At 40.0% G+C, this 21,841-nt stretch overlaps 1 protein-coding gene across 4 annotated transcripts in view; it reads right to left on the minus strand.

Annotated features, from left to right (window-relative positions):
• zbtb16a (zinc finger and BTB domain containing 16a) overlaps nt 1-21,841 on the minus strand; it is a 164,228-nt gene that overhangs the window by 44,662 nt on the left and 97,725 nt on the right. For all 4 annotated transcript variants that reach the window (XM_023962110.2, XM_023962108.2, XM_078930309.1 and 1 more), the window contains one exon: nt 15,885-15,971. In XM_023962110.2, the coding sequence (XP_023817878.1) occupies nt 15,885-15,971 (87 nt within the window). The remainder of the gene's footprint in view (nt 1-15,884; nt 15,972-21,841) is intronic.

Consider the following 21,841-nt stretch of genomic DNA (forward strand, 5'->3'; position numbering starts at 1 on the left):
TCCTGGCAAAAACCTTGTTTTCAGATATTCAAGACTCATCTTTGTTCTACATGTGTCCTGGCTTTTGTCAAAGTCAGAAGAGAGGAGAACTGTTAAAGAAAATGAATACAACCAAATTATTATCAAAATAAGCTAAAATCTTTTTGGTCCAAACTCTTGACAATAGAAAAGCTTCATTTAGGAATCAAAAAAGTCAAATTCCACAGTAATTTTTGGTTCAATTTTAAGGTATTTTTAAAATTTCAATAAAGTTAGACTTGTTTTCACTGACATTACTAACAAAAGTTGAGATTTATGGTCTAAGAATAGATTTTATCAGGATTTTGTCTTAAGGACCAACTAAGATTATATACTTATTTCGTTCATATTTTGCTCAAATGTATCGTTTCCACTTATTACACTAGTTTTTTCTGACTTTAATCAAAAACCGATCAAACCATTTGCTCAGAACTGGCAAAAATACTTAATATTGGGCTGTAAGACATTTGTTTTTATGTAATTCTATCTAAACAGTTGCTTTTTTAAACTTATTTTTCACATTTTAATTGCTTGTGTGAAACTCCTTGTTTCTAGATTTGTATGTCTTTTACCTTTAAGGTATAGCTGACTGCTGCATGGACAGATCATTTCACTACTTTCTAGGGATTTCCTCTTCAGATTTGTGCTTTTTCTTATTTCTAGGCGACCTCTTTTTGCAGTGTAGACATTCAAACAAAACCGCATTGTAAGCTGGAATAGAGATGTAAATATGTTAAAGGAAAGCTGCATGTACTAATTGGAGAAAAACAAAGCCCAAAGCAACCGTCTGCTGTGGTGTGATTCAAGTGAGATACAAGGCCGCATCAAAGCTTTAAAAGATGGACTTTCTCTTTTTTCTTTCTTTCTTTTTTCCCCTTATTTTCTGAGCTGTTTAAGATTCCTGGCCTTTCACCTGACCCCAGGCTTTGGCCGGGGGGTGGGGTGGGGTGGACTGGAGGAGCGGTTCCCTGGCGGTGGTGGGGGTTAAAGTGTAATCCTGGTCCTATGACCACAAAGGCTTGGCCCCTGAGGGCCAAGGACTGGCCACATTTTCTGAATTGCGACGTTATCCCTGAGCAAACCCTTCGGTCTGACTACATATCAGAGGATTATATCTTAAGACTCCTCTCTGCTTTGGTGTTACCAATTCCCCGGCAAACAGATCAGCCATTGTTTATTCTAATATTTGTGAGAGGAGCAGCTCGTTCCATACGTCATCAACTTTATAGAATCGACATGTCAGCAGCAACCGGAAAGCATGAGGAGCTTTTTTCTTTTTTTTGTTAATCAATGCCTCACTTTAACCAATTTCTACCTAATTGTCACATAGCATCATTTCCACTGACACGTATTTTAGGCCATTCAGATGCTGATATGTGGCTGCTAGCGCACTGCTAATTGGTAGCTTAAGTAATCAATTAAAGGGTGTTTCTCCAACAGCTTGTATGCTCCATTATCATTAGTTTTATTCTCAGGAAACCTTAACAAACCCTTTTTAAGAGCACCGCAGCTTGGCCTTGAGCGCCTCTTTGCATTTAAACCTAAAGAATTAGCTTTTTTTTTTTTTTTTTTTTTAAAGAGCAACTTCAGAGGATGGAAAGAACTGAAGCGAAAGAGAGAAAAGGTTTAATTGACGCCTCCCCCATTTTCCCAGGGTGAAGATGAGAGGGAGGAGGGCTCAAGGGAAAAAGATGGAGGGGGGGGGGGGGGGGGGTGTGACACCGCACTCCCGGTGCTACGACTGTACAAAAGGAAGCAGATTTGCAGAAGAGATGACCCCTAACCTCTAAAGCTGCAGAAAGGGTCCTTGGTTGCCCCAGCACCACCTAATCAATCACCTCCTTCAGCCCCGCTGGTCAGTCGGACTGTAAGAGGACACTGCAGTCCGACCGGTGGACCCACCCCCCAAACATTCCTCTGCAGGAAGCCTTTTCTCTTTCGTTAAGGGTGGGGGGTTCAGAAATGAAAGCTTCACTGTTTTTTGTTCTTTTAAAAAGCAGACCGGATCCTGTAAAACTTCAACTTGATTTGTTTTAACACCGTTTAATTCATTAAAAAAAGACATTTAATGATTGTCTTTTAACTGGCTTGGTAATAATTACAGTAAGTAAAAAAATAAAAATAAATGAAATTTAATAAAGAAACACGTTCGAGGGGGGAATAAGAAAGTTTGACTCTTACTTCTTTACTGCGTTTTAACAACTATTTCAGCTGTAAAAGTGTATTTTTTGTAATTATTTACTGTTCAATATCATGTTTGATGATAGATTTGCTCAACGTTAATTTAATATCCATACTGTTTTATTTGAAAAGGAAGAATGAACCCTTTTTTTATAGCATAAAATTCCCGTTCCTGAATTTTCAGGAAAGGAAAAAGACTTGTTTCAAGAAAAAATGTCTTAATTTCTGTCTTGCAAGAAAAAAACATTTTCTTTTTCAAAAGCAAAATAAACATAGTTTGAGAAAAGATGTCTTAGTGACTAGGATTTTTTTTTCTAAAAATGAGAATTCTTACTAAGACCGTTTATGTTACCCCATTAGTAGCTTTTATTTCTTTGCTTATTCAAAGAAAATCTGCCAAAAAATTTTAACCTTTTTTTTTTAAAGGAGCCTGTTTTTGAAGTAGGAATACGAAAAGAAACAGACACAAAAACCTTTTGCTAATTAAACATCAACTGAGAGAAAATATTTCAAAAGAACATTAAAACTTTTAAGACAACAGAGTCTTCATTTCAGGGGGGAGATCGTCTTTTCTTAAATGTATGTTTTTGTTAACAAACAAAGCGTTTTGTGTTCATTTGGGAGTTCATAGAAGTTTCCTTCTGCTTTCTGAAGCATTCTCATCCTGAAACAAAGACATGCCCAAAGTCTGCTCCATGAAAATGTTTAGACAAGACCAACAATCAGTCCAGTAATCTTAGAGCAAAAACAAATGGGGACTGAAACTTCCTGATCTTTCACCAATCTTCAGATTTAGTTTGAAGAGGGCAAGTCTGGGCGACAAACAAAAGCCTTTCAGATGGATGGCCCCAGTTCTCACTGAACCCGTTCAAGACAGACGGAAAAGACACTGATTATCAATAAACGTCTGTGAGACTTTTCCGTTGCTGCTGTGAGTTCACATCCCTGTGGATGATTTCAAACATTTAGCTGCGAATATCAAAATTAATTGGAATTTCCTTCACACTGACCCATGTTGTTGTTGTGCTCCCATAGCGATGCAAAGTTAATGTACAACCACGACATGGACTCAACAGCATATTACATCAAGTCTATTTAGGTGCGACAGCTTTTTTTTTTTTTTCCAGCATATGCAACACTTAAGAAATGTCAGAAGAATGCTGGCTAATAAGGTGTTGGGGTAAACTGTTGGGTCACTCCTGACACCACGCCTCAGCAAACGCGCAGAGGGCTCATTGTTACCGAGAGCGAACAATAAGAGAAGAAGTGAAACAAGAAAGTTCAGTGACCCAACTCGGCTTTTTCTCTGCTTCCCTGCACAAATTAACACTCAAAGGATGCCTTACTTTCCCCCCCCTCCCTTACAGACCTTATCTAGCATACTCTAGTGGGTTTTTTCTTTTGCAGTTGGTTGCAAAGGCCCTACCAGGTGCCATCTATCAAAACAATCTGCTCTCAAAGGGAAACCTGCTATTAACTGATAAGAGTCTGCCCTCGCTGGGGTGTAATGAGTCCCTCTTGAGTTCTTTTTCAAAGTATTGTCCTGGCAGGCCACCTCCAAGACAAACCCAACACCACGTCTCACTCCTCTTTAGTTTGAAGTCTCTTTACACCAACGTTTTGGTGTTGAAATGAATCCAGACAAAGTGAGGAATGAGACGGTATTCAATCGAGAAGTCACTCCTGCTTGGCTTCATCTCATTAGATAAGCACTATTGCTGAGACGGTTCAAACACGACAGCTTACCTCCATCCGCTGGAGTGATGCTACATGGAACCATTAATTAATTCTTGACATCAGGCAGCACACATTATCAGTCAAGGTCTGTAAATATGCTGTGAAAATGACATTTTGGGAAAAAACCAATCAGATTTACAATGTTTTCTTGTCTCTCAGGAAAACACTGATGTAAACATGTGCAGATATAATATCATGTTGCAGTTAACCGCTTGGCGTGCAACACATTGTGGCTCCAGGGAAGATTTGAAGTATTTCAGTCTAGTACCAGTGACTTCCAATTAGTTTTTTCAAGGGAGAAGTGATCCTAATCCTGTGCCATGTTATACGTCACAATATAATTTTCAATACTGACAAAATATTGACAAATTACAAAAAAATAACTTTGTAAACAACAATTGGTTTATAAACTAGGCGCGTCTTGAAGTTGCTGCCGACCTTCAGTCACTGTAATCACTACTGTTCGCTAAAACCATCATAATATATATTTAAGCGTTTGTATGTAAGTATTTGTATTCTTCTTAAATAAAATTACACTAAATTTGAGATTCGTCAATAAAACAAGTTCTAGTTTTAGTAAACACAGGGTCCTCTGATGAACAAATTGTTATGATTATCCTAAGTTAGAAGGAACCAAGTTCGATTAAACAGGAGAAAAACCCTTTAAAGTTGTTTGAGGCTCTTCTCTCCATTGAACCCATCTAGCAGGAGGCTGCCAAAATGACCCATCAGAGATTGACGGGGGTTAAGCTCCCATAATCAATATGACACTGCTAAGTGGCCTTTGATTGAGCTGCACGCAGTGTAAAAGGACATTTCTGTGTGCCCAGCTGCTCCTGCCACCAAGACATGCAGCATTTGTCCAAAGCTAAACAGTCTTCTGAATGTCATTGTCACGGGTACATTAACTTTTATATGAGCCTGAGAGACAGACTAAGAGAGAGGATGAACGGCTATTTTCATTAGCGTGGCTGTTTGGAGCCATTAAGGGTGCCGTCGGATGGACAGGAATGATTTGCATGTGCTGCACTAGAGGACCTCAGTTTTTATTCCTTTTTATGCAATGGTGTGGCGAAGGTGGCGGACGAATTTGCTGGTGAGCCACCTTGTGTCACCAGGCAACTGGATCTGATGATTCCTTTGTTTGGGGTGAAAGGTTGGAAGCACTCTTACTAATCTCCTTGCTTCACAATTAAGGAACACAGGAGAGCTGCTCAAACCGCTTCCCGCTTTCAAACAACAACGACAAAAAAAGAAAAGGCTTGAGAGACTCCTCTATTGTCCGATTTCCAAAGTCCCCACCGCCACCTCCCTCATCTCTCTCCACGATAATCGAAAGGTATTTGCACTGTAAATTAAAAGGGCCCTCGTGCACTGCTGGTTTAACACTGACGAGCTCTCCTAAGATGTCCACAAACAGCTCCAATCTAATTACAGAAGGAGATTTACTTCAAATAACACGCTGGACAAAAGAACCCTGCCTATTGTTGATGAGGGTCCAGTGTTCCACATCTCTTTTTCTTTTTCATTCTCTTGGGCGAATCCTTTTATATTCTAAGTCCTCTACCAGCCAAGGTTAAAATGGGCTATCTAGACATAAGCAACCTCCTGACAAGAGAAACCTTTTTATTCCCTGGATGGCAAAGGCCTTCGCCGATCTTCACCATTCTGTGTTCTTATCTATCCCTCTTTTTTTTCCTCCTTTCTTAACCAAGCAGATCTCAAACAAAGCCGCAGCGGCTGGCATGCAAATGGAACGAGGGGGAACAGTGGTATCCAAGGGAGTTAAGATTGTCCGACAACGGGACGCGCTGGCTGGGGTTGCATTGTGACGTACAGCTAAGACACATCCTCGGGGTCGAAAGAGGGAGGAAGGGGATAGAGGATATTGGCTGACCAGATTTGCAGCATGTCCTGCTGACTTCCATTTTATGGCCCGTGAATTGCAGAGCCCTCTGGGAGTCTATAATCCGTGCACCCACCCACCCGGCCTCCCCTCCCTGTGCCTATACCACATCATTTTATTGGTCTTTCTAGATATGTGGCTGCTGTCCGCCGTTCACAATGATCCGTCCATGTGGGGTTTTTTCCCGCAGCCAGACTGTTGCACCACTGTGAGCATCCCAATTTGCTACTGGATGCTCCCCTTCCTCATAAGAATACAGCTTCCCTCTCTGACATGCTGTTGTCCCATGGTTTCCTGCAGAGATGCCTCAAAGCGACCGTGCCCACCATGACACTAAGCCTCGGCACTAAAGCTCCGCAGTGCAGGGGCCCAGTTGTTTTTTTTTTTAATGAATGAAGCTGGGAGCGGGTGAACATAACAGTGCCAGCTTTCATTCACACATTTTATCTCATTTACACGCAGGCCACACATTTTCTATTCACACAGGCCTCTGTGCATAACACTTATAGTGGCGGCGGATGATTACCACAGAGCGCTGGTCACACTTCAGCCATGCTCAGCATCCATCAGCCAAACTCAGGATCTCCCTTCGCCTGGAAAAACTCATTTAGATCTTATCTGGGTAAAACTTTGTTTGCAGAGGGAGGAGAAGGAGGTTAAAGTGACTGTAGTTGAGGTTGTGCTGCTTGATTTAATTTAGCCATCGATAGCGTCCCCGACCACTTGCACTCTTCTTAGTTTCGAAGGTGAGGGAGACTGAGTGCAGTAAGGAGGGGTAAATAAGGGAGGAAAAAAAACAAAAAAGATGCATTTGTTTGCAGAGACAGAAATAAAGTGAACTGTGATAATCTCACCAACAACGTGACAGTACATAAACCTACGTGAGAAAACACAGGGATGGATAGAAACGGAGGACGCGCTCAGTCACTGATCTTATTAATCCACGCATCTACGAAGCCAGTATGTATTTACTCTATGTTTCAGGATTATGAGTTATGAATAACTCAAGAAGAACAAACTCTAGTTGTTCCAAACATGTACTGTAAATAGGAAGTTTTGTTCATTTATATCCAATTTACACAAGCATTTATACCATTTTCCCCCCTGAGCTGTTGCAGACATAGGCAAAATAACACACACTTTCTAAACTACCGCTTTTTATCTTTACGTTCTACAACAGAATTAGTGGTTTGTCTGACACTTTTAATCCCCCTTTTTCACACAATAAAAAAATGGCAGTTGTTGAAATTGTAAAACTAAATGATTCAACGTCTTTGAAAAGTTTAAGTAATTATTGACCCTGTCGAGACCCACTCAAATGAAATTTGTGTTTTTGGTGTTTTTAACATGTTCTTGTGGCAAAGCATTTCCGAATATTTCTTTATTCAAATTGTTGTGAATGGAAGGCAGATGAAAGAATGCCTTTTAAGCTTATTTGTGACATAGAAAATATGCTGGGCAGTTAGGGTAAGGCTGGATAGCTCCAGTATTGTCATTTGTTTTTTTTATTTTATTTTAGCTAAGAACTGCATAATCATAATTAAAAGACCAGAAAATAGACCAAAGGATGACTGAAGTGGGGCATTACCACCATAGTTTTGGCTCCACTGTTGATGTTCTATGGAGTACCATAACTCTTTAACCGATAACGTCATTCCAACAATTTCTGAAATGGAAAATAGCTGCTTTGCACCGATACTATTGGCAATAGTGGGTTTAGCTTAAAGTGTTGCATAATGACGCAAAGCTGCTTTACCCCACATCAGAATCAGCTATTTTATGTTGGTTGTGTAAACACTTTACAACTCTAAAGTGTTCCATATCAGGAATTACATTAATTAAAGAGCATTGGTAATTCAAAAAACAACACTGGAGCTAAAACTTTAGTAGTAATACATTGATATACACTGCTTCCACATTTATACACTTTCCTCAGACAGAAATGAACCTGTTCACACTTTTCTTTCTTGTTTAAGGGTCAGGGTTGAGCTGCAAACGATCAAAGATTTATTTAGATTTGGAGACATGACACAAAGGAGATTGATTGACAGTAGTCTACAGCCAATTGGGACTCAGAACACAGTGCATTATAATAAAAACATGCAAAATTGCACGGAAAAAAGAAAAATCAACAAAACAGACCTTAAAGAGTGAACCACAACATATCGAGGGAACACTTGCTATTAAACCTTTTAAAGACGTTGGATCTTTTAGTTTTACAATTTCTTTAGTTGTTATTATGCAAAAATGTGGGAAGTAGGAAACAGTAAATCATTCCTACCATTATAAGAAAAGATAAAAACAAACCCATTGGAATACCAAGTACTACTACAGCAAAGTAGCAATAAAAACGACATGAATGTTGTAATTGTCACATAGAACAGTGGATATGGCACCTGATCCACATGATGGTCCTGAAAGCCCTGCGTGCTCTCCGGGCGGCCGGGCCCAGACTCACAGACGGATAATCTCCCACGTTTCCGTGGACAGCTTGCTCAATTATGAGTGGGATGCTGAAACGGCGAGCATGAGGACAGCGCTAATCAGCCTTTTGACTCACCAGATGACGCCAATGTGCTAGAGCTTTGCGATCAGAAGTCATAATGCCATGCACATCTGCCCTTGAACAGAAAGCGCCGGACCAAAATGCCTCATAGGGATGCAAAAATGTTCTTTATGGCGCTTTGTTGGTCAAAGAGAGGGCTGGGCAGGTACGATGCAATAAACATTCACATTTTGCAGGTATGCATGCTCATTTCCTGTGTGTGCGTGTTTGTATCAGCCACACATGTGTAGCACTCTCTACCCGGGCTGCAAGAATATTTGCTTTGCTTATCGCAGCTCTAATGCTCACTGACAACTTAATAACATCACAATTAACTAAATGCTAAACAGATGCCAGTGCTGGCCTAATGTGATTGAGACAATCGGCACTTTTGACGTGACCCCTGTACAGCGCTGCCATTGGCCTAATTTGCTTGAGTGACACGACTAGACTGGGTGTGTGTTTCTCTGTGTGTTTGTTTTGGGGGAACTGATTGAAAGGCCACCAGTGTGAACAATTTGCAAGCAAGAAAACCAGAAGAAATCACCAAAAATCTCCCGTTTGACAGTCATAACCTGGCATTGCTTTCTGTCTATTCTCCTTCCCTCCCTTTTCCAGCCCTCAATCTTTAGCCAAACTATTTCTGGCTTGAGAAAAGAAAGTGTTTACTCTGTGGCCAAGGCCTGCTGGAATCACACTGTGTTCCCACTAGCTAAACCCGCGATTGCCACTTCATGGTTTGCATATTTTCCTGGTATTACAAGACTTAAAAAAAACAGACAGAGGGAGATAAAGTAAGAAAGACAGAAAGAGAAGAGCAAAAACATTCCTATAGTCTATTATTTGAGGATTTTACTTAAGCAGTGCTGCAGAGAGATGATTCGTGTGTAAACAGGAACACCAACAGCCGGACAACAAATTCTTTTGAGGCTTGTGGAGTCCAAACTCATTTCTGCAGATGTCACATGGGAGAAGCAGTCCTGTTGTTTCTGCTCACAGCTCATGCTGGATAGCAGGCAACTGCTCACACTGTGGCCTTAATGTGGCAGCTGAATGTGCAGATTTCAGAGCAAATTACAAAGTGTGGATAAACGATTCAGAGGGAAGCTGCAGAGCTTGTATAATCTATGAATCTGTGGAAGTGAAACCTACATTTCCCAGTAAAAAGACAAAAACTCCCATTATCTGCTTACTCTTAACTTGCAAACTGCTTTATCTGCACATATTTTGACCTTTTTTATTTTTGAGAAAAAGAAGCCCCACTTCAAGCTGAATGTGCTTGTGGCTGGCTTATCAATAAAATACAAGAGTAATAAATTATGGCGAGACCCAGAAGCATCTACTGGAACAAAAAGAGATGAATGCAGCTGTCAGAAGCCGGCAGATAAAGATGGGATAGGGGGAAATCATCAGTTGAGTGCTCAGAACAGTCCCGCTCAGATCGACTGGGAAAGGCTTCACTGAAAACACTAAAATGACACGTTGGATGTCTTAAACACACACAACACTGTTGCAGTGTTGCCTTTTGGTTTGACACAAAATTCACTTTGATTGAAAAAAGGAAATGAAAGAGGATACAGAAATAATGAACAGTTGGATCTTCTCTGACTGAAACATTTGCTCTTAAAAAAACTTGTTTCTTACACAACCTATTTCAGCAAAACATGGTTCTTCTTGTATGTTTATTATTTTGTAGATCAGATCTCATGCAGCTGGTATGTTAACCGTTCCTTTAGACAAAAAAAAAAAATACAAATAAAAGGAAATAGTCTGTAGTGTTTAAAGACCCACTCCAATCATCTTTTGAGCGATTTTTAAAGTGTTCCAAGTGTTTTATTTAATTATGATTATGCAGTTTTTAGTGAAAATCAAAAAATCTGTCATTTACTAGGACATATGCAGAGCGGCGGTGGTTTAATTAGAAATTTGCCTCCGAGCTGCGGGCGGCACTGGTGATGCAACCCCGCCCCCTTCTCCTCCCCATTGAGCAGGCAGCTTGAGGGTATTTTCTACATAACAAATCCTCTCTTTTTCAAACTGATTTTTTAGTCTGCTCCTGATTCACAACTATTTGAATAAATAAATAGTCATAAATGTCCTCCATCGTGAGAACAAGGCCACAATAACATGTTAAAAACACCCAAAACAGCCCCGTGTTTCCTCTAAATAACCTTTTCAAATACAGACTATTTTTTGAAGAATGTTGAATAAAAAAGCCGCTGCCTTTGTTTTTTGCCGAAAAAAGGCCGTAACCTAAGGTGAGTTTATTTTTCTGCATTCACTGCATGACAGTTGGACAGAAGCAGAGCGGGTTGAACAACTCTAAGTGACAGCAGTGCTTTTCCTTTAAGGATGAGTGCTGTGTGAAAGCCAGACTCCCTCTTACCGAAGCCCTGCAGCTGGGCCCAGTTTAGACAGAAAAAAAATACTCTAATGTGATGCCACACAATTTGAAGACAAAAAAAACATTTCTATATATTTGTCAGAAAATGTAATGAATCTTAGAAGTGACAGGGTAACTCAAGCATTTCTGGATTTTGTGTGTTGCATAACACAGAGGGAGGATACTTGGCAGTGTTTGTGCATGCCTATGTGCACGAGTTCGGTTGGTAAAAACAGACACATGATCTTTTGCTGCTAGTCCCCCCGGTATTCTGACTGGGACTTGCCAACACTACCATTGGAGAAGAGTGCGTCTGTCACGATGATCCCTTAAAACTATCATGTGCTTATTAATCTAATCGCAAGCGCGGAATTTAACATGACGGAGAGGTGTCGAAAGCAGGAAAGGGAAGACGAGTCGGTGGTATACAGAAGTGGAGTCAGACTGCAGCTGATGGGGCCAAATGAAAACATACAACAATAGTTCGTGCTGAGATCAACAAGACTCAGCCACAGAGGCCAAATATTGTCATCGGAGAACATTTGCCAAGGGCTGGAGAGCAGCCAAGAGGCAGGCAGAGATCAAATCTGTCTTTGATGGCCAACAGTAACCCATGCTTCCACCACACAGCCTCTACTGTGCATCTTGTGTACAGTACACACACGTCCACATGAATACATAATGACTTGTTCAATTTCAAACTCCAGCTGCTCTTTTAGAATCATCTGATGAAGCTGCTTTGGCTTTTGCCCATCACTTGAACACTTCCAGACTTTCACAGTGTCTGAAAGAGGGAAAGGGGAAGGTTTAGCCTGCATCACACCTTAAATACCCACTCCAATTAAAATTGCGTTTATTGGTGTTTTTAACATGTTTTTGTGGCATTTTTTGGAGGATGGAGGAAGTATATTAAGAAAAGTAAGCTCAAAATTACACTTCTGAGTATTTTCTTTATTCAAATTGTTATAAATCAAAGGGCAGACGATAAAAACCGTTTTAGAAAAGATTGTATCTGTGATGTAGAAAATAAGCTGCTCCCTGCTTCGCCCCATTCTGATGCATCCAGAGCACCATGAGCTTCTGCAGCCTTATGTCCCCTACCGTCCTCTTAGATCTGCTGATCAGCCTCTTCTAAAAGCACCGAAAACAAAATACAAACTTTGAGGGGAACGAGCTTTTGCTGCAGCAGCTCCAAAACTCTGGAGCATTAGGGAGTTTATATCATCGCCTGTTTTAAGTCCTTTCTATAAACTGGGCTTTTGATGCACAGTAAAGAGGTTCCCTGTCTTTTTTAAGGCTGTCATTCAGCCACTTTGTACATTTTGTGCAATTTCTACGTATGAATTTCGGTCATAATAATAAGTGTTTCTTGTGTTTGTCATTCGTCAATCTGCAGATATGTCTGTCGAGGGTCTCAGCCAACGGCTCTTTATGTGAATTCAATTTTGCTGTTCAAGATTTTTGGCTGGTTGAGTATTACGCCGTTTATGCGTATGTTATGTAGTTTATGCACAATTATCACATTAATCTTATGCAATTGTGCGTGACTTTTGCAAGATTTGCAGCTTTCCCCTTCTGTTTCACGGACTCTCGTTCACCAATGTATAACTTTCATATTGCGCATTCTGCGCACATACCACATTGAAGTTACGCAATGAACGTACAAATCACAAATAAATTGCATAAAAAACTGTGCAATAATCATGCACGGTTTATGTTCTAGGTTGATTTACGCGTTCTTTGTTTATTCGTACTTATTCCGTGGATTTTAACGTGGTTCATTCATGATACATCTGCGAAAAGGACCAGGACTTTTCTCACTTTTTCCACCCAATTTCCATTTGTGCAATATGCACAAAAATGCACGTAGTGGCTGTGTGACACGGCCTTAATCTCACCACATTTTTATTTATTTTATGAAATGTTTGTTTTTTTTGAACACTTTGATCTATTTTATTTATTTATTCCAATGCTTTTCTTTATCTCTCTGTCATAGTACAGCACTTTGGGTCTGTATGGACAATTAACGTGCTTTTTAAATAAAGCTTATTATTATTTTTCAAGGAGAGGTTGCTCCGCTAGCAAGGTCCTGCCCACAACTCAGAGGTGAATTTCTAATGAACTCCCGCCGCTCTGCAGAAACGATGACTAATTATTTTGTCTGAAAACTGCATAATCGTAATTAAAAGACCACTGGGAACACCTTTAGAATAGTCCAAAAAATGATCGGAGTGGGACTCTAACAAGTTTGAGACCTCACTGTCAGAATGCCAGGAAAAGCAGTCGACTTCTATTCTCATCATTCACTCAGTGCTGGAAGCAAACCAGCAGCCAAGCCTCGGCTCCGTGTCGAGCTCAGGGCATGGATAATACTTAACCTTTGAATGTCACCATATGTAATATCAAACACAGAAGTAGAATGTCAAGTATCACCTTCACATGAAGGGGGGTGTCATAAGTACATGTGGGGCAGCAGAGGTGTCATTAAAAACTGAAACTCAAACGACGGTGGTGCACTTTAGCAGCCGATTCCTCAGGCTGCGATGCGTCGTAGGGGCCCAACCCACTGATGATTCTTTAACTGCTGCTCCTCCAGTTGTCTGGCAAGAAAACATTTCTAGCCATGGCTGTGAGTGCCCCCCACCCCCCTGTCCATTCGTTCCAGACTGGAATGCCTATATTTAGAGTAGTGCTTTCCGCTGTTATGGCTGTTGAATCATTAGCCTCGTTTAACCCTCCTCTACCTCCAGTGAGCTGACTGGCTGAGGGCATACCCCTTAGGAGTAGACCCCCACCCCCAAGTCCTGCCCATGCAACCCCACCTTTGCACATCGAAAGCTGCGCAAAAAAAAAGTGTCAGGGGCGGGGGAATAAGTGGAGCCACTCAATAAGGCCTCAGGGGTTTGGTTTTGGATGAAGGACAAACCACAAGATGATGATAATGCAGGGCTATTTTGGAGAAATGTTGCTGGCCTGAGAGGGCACCGCTGCCTCTCATCTTGTTTTGTTCGACATGCTTGAGTGAAGCAGAGGGATGGTGATGATGATTAGCTGGCTGGTGATCCCCTGACCTTTCCCCCGACACACCCATTAGGACTAAGTGTCTTCATGTGTAGGAAACATCAAAATCCAACGAAGCAGATTGGAAAAACATCTTTTGAAAAAAACTCCAACGTTTTTTGCCTGCTTTTTTTTCTCCCATTCCTCTTCAGCCTGCCAACTTTATGCTGAAAGACTTCAACTGAGAGGGATCGTGCTCTGAGGGTGTGACTGATTCATTCTTTTCACATTCAACAGAGCCAAACTAACCTGACCAAAAAATATCTCTGCCTTAAGTGTTAAAGAGTCTCACATAGAAAAAAATACTGCAGTGATTAAAGAATCCAGAGGCAGAAGATTATTTAACCTTAAGAAATGCAGTGAGAAGCTTCTGGTGCCTTTATCAGCAATGCTGAAAACACATCATGTGATCATGGAAAGATATTTTGACACGTCTGCATCAGGAAACAAGACAGTTGAGAGTATTTATCAAAACATGTCAAAGTTGTCCAATGCATTATAAAAACCCAGAAGAAGAAATTTGACAATTAATCCAAGAATCTAAGAGTCTAAACCAAAATAAGCTAAAGTCACAAAAGCAACAAAGGTGAGTCAGATTACTGAAATAAAGCAGCTGTAAAAGACAAACTTATCCGGAATGTTTACAAAAAAAATGAAAAGAACAATTTAAAAGCAAACCCAAAAAAAAGGTTTAAAGAGGTTTTCTTTAAAATAACCAGTTTCAGACTCAAATGCCCCATTTTAGAGTGACTGACACATTTTCAACTTTTTCAAACTGCATTGTTCGTCTACTCCTGATTCTCAAATATTTGAAGTGAGAAATATAAAGATTTGTTTTTGAGCTTCATTTTCTTTTACCGAAGTGGGACTTTAAAAAACTTAACGCCCTAAAAAAGTTGTTAAAAATGTAGACACACCGCTGACCAGGTTATTGTCCTAAAGCTTCAGATTTTAAAAAGTGGATGCAAGAAATGGAATTATTACTGCCATTTTTAGATTAATCGAGGCTTTAGCCTTCATTAGAATGTGTAGGAAGCTCTGTGGATGATTTTAAATGTAAAAAAAAAAGCAGTACTTCTTTAGTATTAATGCGCTATTTACAAGTAAAAAAAGACAAATGCAATTTTGGAAGAAAATGAATTTCACATTCTTTAAACAAACTAATGCAATCAAAGCCAAAAGTTGTCCAAAAACATTGGTGTGTGCTATTCTGCTTTGACCAAATAAAGTTCATATTAAAGATATTTCCTGTTAGTTTTGCTGCTGTGAACTGGCAGCTGACAAAGATGGAGTGCTCCACCGCAAATCAAAGTAGACCTGTTTTTGTCACCTTATTTTTCTTTTGATCTGTCTGAGGTGCCATATATTATTATACATAAGAAGATTAGTCAGAAAGAAATCAGGACTCACTTTCGTACTTTCAATTACCTTAGACACTCAAGCTGTTTGCCCAAAGCCCTAATTTTTCCAGAAAAAAGTGGAATTAGTTTGACACAATCCCTTCTGCCTAAATTAAGGAGTTTGTCAGCAGCAGCTAAACCGCTGTGGGCCATCACACATCTGCCGAAAAGGGATTTACTTCTTCCTATTTACATCTTGGCACCTAGATCATCCTCGTCTTCCCATCTTTGTCGCCGAGCACTGATAAACAACACTGGCCTGCCAAGTTTTCCCGGTCTGTTGATTGCAGCTGGGTCTGTCTTGATTTAGGACAAGTGGGACTAATCCTAGGCGATGTGATCTGTCTGTTAGTCTCTAGCGCCAGTTAGCCGGAGAAGGTTAAGTGATGAAGGTGAAAGAGTCTTTATGTGGCACCTAAACACAATCCCCCACAATATATCATCCTTAAACAGACTGCACTAAAATGGATCCGAAAATCTTTGTTTGGGAGTTTTTCCGTGACTTGTGACCAAGGCTCAACTAAATAAGCAGTGCTTACAGTTTAAAGCCACTCTATGAATTCATACAGACTTGTAATCAGCTGGAATCTTCTTAGCAAGAGTAGATCGGAGTCTTTCAGTTTGTGGTGCTGTGTGTGACTGCAGACTGCTTACCAGTGTGAATCTGCCGGTGAGCCTCCAGGGATTCCTCTGTCTGGAACTGAGCACCACACTGGTCACAAACTATGGCCTTTTCCCCAGCTGCACAGCGAGAAACAAAATAAACGATCAAACTGTTTGCACCACATTTGAAAAATGTATTTGACGATAAAGTAAAATAAAAAAAAACTGTAAAAATTTCAGGAGAAACGTGACAGTTTCACTAACACGACAAATAATAAACAGAAAGCAGAAAAACAAAATCTGGTTCAGAAGTTAATATGCAGAAAATGATCTTAGGTGATAAGTAGTCAACCAAATTGGGGTTAAAAACATTTTCTTTTCTGATGATAGAGAACATCCTACTCAGAAAATTGCATTTCTGGGTATTTCATTACTCAATCTGTTGTGAATCAGGAGCGCAAGGAAATATGTCGCTAAAAGAAAAAAATTGTATATGTTACGTAAAAAATGTGAAAAAAAAAACAAAAAAAAATGTGAAGGGTGGGCCACAAGCTCCCCTTCCTCAAGCTCTCAGCAATGGGGAGGGAAAGGGGGGGGCGGGGGGGGGCTCAGCGCCAACGGTTCTGCCCACAACTCAGAGGCATATTTCTAATGAACTACCGTACAGATAAAGGTTTTTGCATTTTGGCTAAAAACGGCATAACCATAATTAAAAGACTACTGGGAAGACTTTGAAAATCTCTTAAAAGATCATCGAAGTCGGACTTTAATCACTTTTTAACAGGGAACATAAAAAAGTAATGTGCAAATAAGTAACATTTTCAATCAAAAACCAAGAATAGCAAATCTAACACGGTAAGAAATAACATGAAATGTCCTGTTCAGATATTTAAACAAACTAAAATTGAAATAATGTGAAACATTACTACCTTGTTTTATTTATATATGACTTAAAAAAAAACCAATTATGGCCTCTGAGAATACTTGTAAATGAAAATGTGATTATAGTTTGTCCACTGGAGAGCACTGACATGTTCAATTCTCAATCTATGAAACATCTCTCACGACAATGACGTGTGCTTTTCTTAATGTTATCTCATTTTGTCGTAATGATTGAGCAACATCAGGCACGCTTTGTCTAAACTGTCAAAAATGTGGCTGGACACGCAGAAGTGGTCTGTTGATTGTGCTGCATTCATTTTCCCAAGAGCATTCCGCAGTCAGACGGATGTTTATGTGAATGAATCTTGATTATTCCATTCCCTAAGTGTTTACACATGACTATCTCTGTACACAGCATGCTTGTTAATAAACAGAAGGGCCTTTTTTTTCTTTTCTTTTACTCTTATATTAAAACATCTGAAAAGCCAACAAAGATAGAATTTTTTAATACTGAGAGGGTCGTTTTTAGAATTTCATTAGATAATTTTCTGCATTTTATCATTATTAAATTGTCTGATTGAGCTTTTCAGCTGTATAATTTGAAGAGTCAATTCATTCGCCCTCAGACAGGTCAGAGTCACTCCAAATTTCATGAATATGCAAATAAAGGCAAACGGTTTCCTCTCATTTGCCAAATGCACTACACACAGGTTCACTGGTCTGAACATTTCTGCAATAAATGGGTCCATATTTGGGCCAGTTTGGAGACCAAACATGATACTTTACTCCAGTTCTAACTACAACAATGCTGTAAAAGTACCTGGAAAGACATTTCTCTTTTACATTTTTTTGTAAAACAAATACAAAAAATAAGTGGACAATCATTTCAAAAGCGTACAATTGTTTTAGCGAAACGTATAGACATCTAACATTAAAGTAAACATCACACTACAAAATGAAACTAAACTAGCCTTTATCTGTCATTAACCCTTTGATAGAAATGTTTTTTATCTGTTTTTTTTTTGCAATATTCGTGACAATTTTTTGCAGGAAATAGCCCAGATTTAAAGTACTGCAGCCTTTTCACTCTGCATTTAATGATGTGAAGTGTGTGCCTTAATTCCTCTTTTCTTGAAATGTCAGTTTTTTAGGCAGATATAATTGTTAAACATGTAACACCTAATAACCCCTAAAATATCTTAAGTGGGAAAGTGTAGATTCCGGTCTGGAACTCATTTAGTCTTACGCAAAACAGAATAAAAATACTTAAGTGACTATTCTAGAGTCAATCGGCTGCATTTTGGTCATGAACAGCTGTCATTTGGTTGTCTGTTAGAGCAAATACTAAAATAATGTAACAGCTGGCAGGCGGGAGAAACAGATCAGTGTCAAAATCAGTTTTGATCTTGACTTCCCTCTGAGTTTTTTTTTTAAATTTGTTTTTACTTTTCATTACAGATTTTTGGAGTTGAATTGAAGTTGAATAGAGAATGAATGGAGCTAGATTTTTCCCATCAAAATTGTGTTTTTAACATCTTGTGGCATTTTTCTTTTATGATGGGGGACAAATATAGAGAAAATTTAGCTTAAAATTGCATTGCTGCGTTTTTATTTATTTTAATCATTGTGAATCAGACGTTTGTATTTGATACGTAGAAAATACACAGGGTGGGCCACAAGCTCCCTGCTTTGCTCCATCCATCCATCCATTTGTAGACGACTAGATCCATGTACGTCTTTGCCTTCTTCGTCTGAGCTAGCATCTGTACGGTTGGATACCTCCAATTTAGGCCAAAACATTATAATCATAATTAAAAAACCACCGGGGATGCTTTTAAAATAGCTCAAAATATGATCAAAGTGGGACTTTAAAACCAAACTCGTCTTTAAAGACAGTGTTTTTGCTTTGAGGTTTGTTATCTAACTCAATGTGTGCAGTGGAGCAAAGAAGTGTATTTTCTAAATAACTTTGATTTAAAGTTTCTCTACAATTATTTCAAGAATTTCCACTTTGAGCTTCGCTTGTTCCATTTATTTAAGGAAATAGCTTTTGAGCAATAAGCTATAAAGCTCTGCTGCTGTAAACTTTGTGCCCATGCGCAATCAAGTACAGTAGTGAACAAAGGAAAGATAATAAGACACGTACAGGGTGTGGGTGTTAAAGGGCATATCAAATCAAACTCGGGCAAGTCATTTTTTATGGCTTGGCAGTTAATGCTGTGCATACCATACACACCACACATAAATAACAGACTCACAAACACACACATGTTGTTTAACATCTGGATTTTGTGTTGTTTAACATCTGGATTGTGTGTGTGCCAGTGTGTGGGCGTCAGCATCTGTCTCCAGAGCAATCTCTCCTGACCAGACCTTGGTTTTGTTCTTGGCATTGCCTCCTGGGTTACGACACCTCCAGAGATAGAAATGGAACACAATGAAAACAGGAAGCCGATTCTTAAATGATAGAAGAGAAATTCAGGGGATATGGATTGTGAGGTTTTGCAACCGCAGTGGTATTAGGGAACGGCCTGTACTGTAATAAACCCTCCAAAAGCAGAAACGACACAGACCGTACATGACACAGTGTGCCTGCCAGTACAGTGCTTATGCAACAAGTTATGCAAAAGATGGTACGCTGCTCAAGTGGGTGTGACAAGATCATAAGCCTCAGTAATGCAACCTATGAAGCTTGCACATTCTGGATTAATCTGCAGGATCAGATGATATCGTTTACTTAACAGTAATAAACTGAGTTCAATAGACTCTGCAGCAGAGCGAAGATGCATTTTAAATTAGCTGCATATATTCAAAAGGCATCATTTTCAGAGTGAGCGTATGCCACACAAGCGCCAAATGCACAGATGAGCATATGGACAAATTAGCCCACGAAAGGATTCACTTGACCTTTAGATGAGAAGACATGTAGTGAAGATGTAGACAGACCGCCCCCCCCCCACAACAACCCCCAGATGAGCCTGATTTGCATTAATAACACAGCACCACTGTTGCATCTTAAACTTTTGATTCATTGCTGTTTGCAACTGTAATTATTTTTGTCCATTTGCTGCCGCTGCTCAGCTAAACTTCAGCGGATTCCTTCCATCCATCGACTCCGGCTTATTGATTGCCCTTGCAGAAACCACCTGGGACAGTTTGACAACAGCAGAACATTTCTTTTCCACTGGAGTCAATCAATTGTTATCAATAATCAATGCAACCATTATATTTTATTACTAACTGCGTATACTGCTGAAAAAGTTACAGATTTTTTGTAAGAACTGGTAAAAACAACAACTATATACTGCACTTCTCCACACTATAGGGTGAACCAGATTATAAGGCGCATCGTCAATGAAATTATGTCACACATAAAGTACACAGAGTCTTTTGACATCAATCTGAGTCCCTGATTGGTCAAAGTTTAGCTAGTTTAATTTTCAACAGGTGTTCAATGGCCGCATGTTTTGTAGATAAAGCCTGAAAAAAAGACTTAAAAATGTGCGTAGCAACATGTGAACAGGAGAGTTTTGAATACAGAAGCCCAAGCGCATTTACCCAGACTTTTCATTGGAAGTGGTTGCTTTAACGCATGTTGCCTGGTGTGAACGTAGCACAAGGCACATTACAACTCTTGTTTGCCCCACTTTGACAGAGCACCATGCACTTCTCAAAATGGCTTTAATATCAAACCATTAAAAAACAAAAAAGCTTTTAAGGGTGGAAAATACAGTACTTCTAATAAGATTGTCAAACAAATCCTCACAATCTGCTGCAACCGTTTAAAATCAAAGTTAATTGCAGCAAAGCTCACTCCTGATTTCAGTTTGAAATTTACACACTTGCAGGATTACCACAAGCACCAACAGTGAGGCAGAACTATAACCAGTCTTCTGGGAGGCCAAGAGGTGTGTGCTAAATGGGCCACGGATAGGGTTTTAGTGCAGGGCATGCCCCAGCTCGCAGCAGAAGGACATAAATTGTCAGGAAATGCCTACATGTTGCTTTGCTTCAAGGACAAAAGAGTTGTGTGAGGTCACTGTGGGGTAAAAGGGGGAGGAAAAGAGGGAGCGCAAGAATTCAGGGTGCCTGCCGCCGGGCAGCCACCCAGCCAGATGCCCGTCACTCTAGTTAGCCAGCTAAGTGCTAACAGGGGGCCCCTTCGCTTGGAAACAGACTCCATGAGCCATTTGCAGTGCCAAATTAAAGTGATAAATCTTAAGGACTCCTTTGATCACAAGAGGGCGAACTTGTTAGTTTGGAAAGATGGGGAACTTGGCGTGGTGGACACTCACAAGTTATTATGTGTGCTCCACAAAATGTACACTAACAGCAGCCCAAAGGAGGGGGACTTAAATTTACTTAGGAACCCCAAATAACTTCCTGAGGGCATTATAAGCAATAAAGCATGATCAACGCTAACAACAAAAAAAGAAAAATCCAAAACAATGAAGGAATCTCCCAAGAAACTCTTACCCAACCTCCCCCTCCAGCAAGGAGTCCTGAGTCACAGCCACACATTTAGCTGACATAATAAAAGCTGCACAATCTACGTGCAGTTTGTGTGCATGTGTGCTTGGAGGAAGGGGGAGCAGCGTGGAGATCAGGTGCCACATGCCACAGAAGCTGCTTCCCTTTTCACTTCCCTCTCTGAAATATTGCCCAACTGCTGTTGCAGCGCCCTGTGGCTCAGCGATTTCATAAAAAGCTGTAAAAGAGAAGAAGCCAGCGAGGGCTTGCTGCCAATCAAGCAAACTTTCTACCAAGCGCAGCAGCAAATACTGATGCTATGCTTCTGTAAAGTGTTATCTTGATCCGTCTGAACAAGCCAAGCTGAGAGACACTCACTCCCAGTGTGTCGCACTGCTTTTAAAAGCCAGATTATCTTCAGTCTCTGTAAATGTTTCTGTTATTTTTGAGCAGGGCGTTGAGTGCAAGTCAGAAGTGTGTGCTTTAGAAATACTTTGCAATCCCTCATCGATTTATTCTTCTAAAGATGGGCTGCAATATTTTTAAGACTGCCTTTAAGAGCAGTAGGTGAAGGTTTTGAGCTTCTGAAAAACACATCTCAATAATCAAATGAAAATCACAACTTTTAGTATGATTACGTAATGCTAGATGATGCC

This window comes from Oryzias latipes, chromosome 14 (genome assembly GCF_053564925.1).
Source record: "Oryzias latipes strain Hd-rR chromosome 14, Olatipes_Hd-rR_3.1".
Lineage (NCBI taxonomy): Eukaryota > Metazoa > Chordata > Actinopteri > Beloniformes > Adrianichthyidae > Oryzias > Oryzias latipes.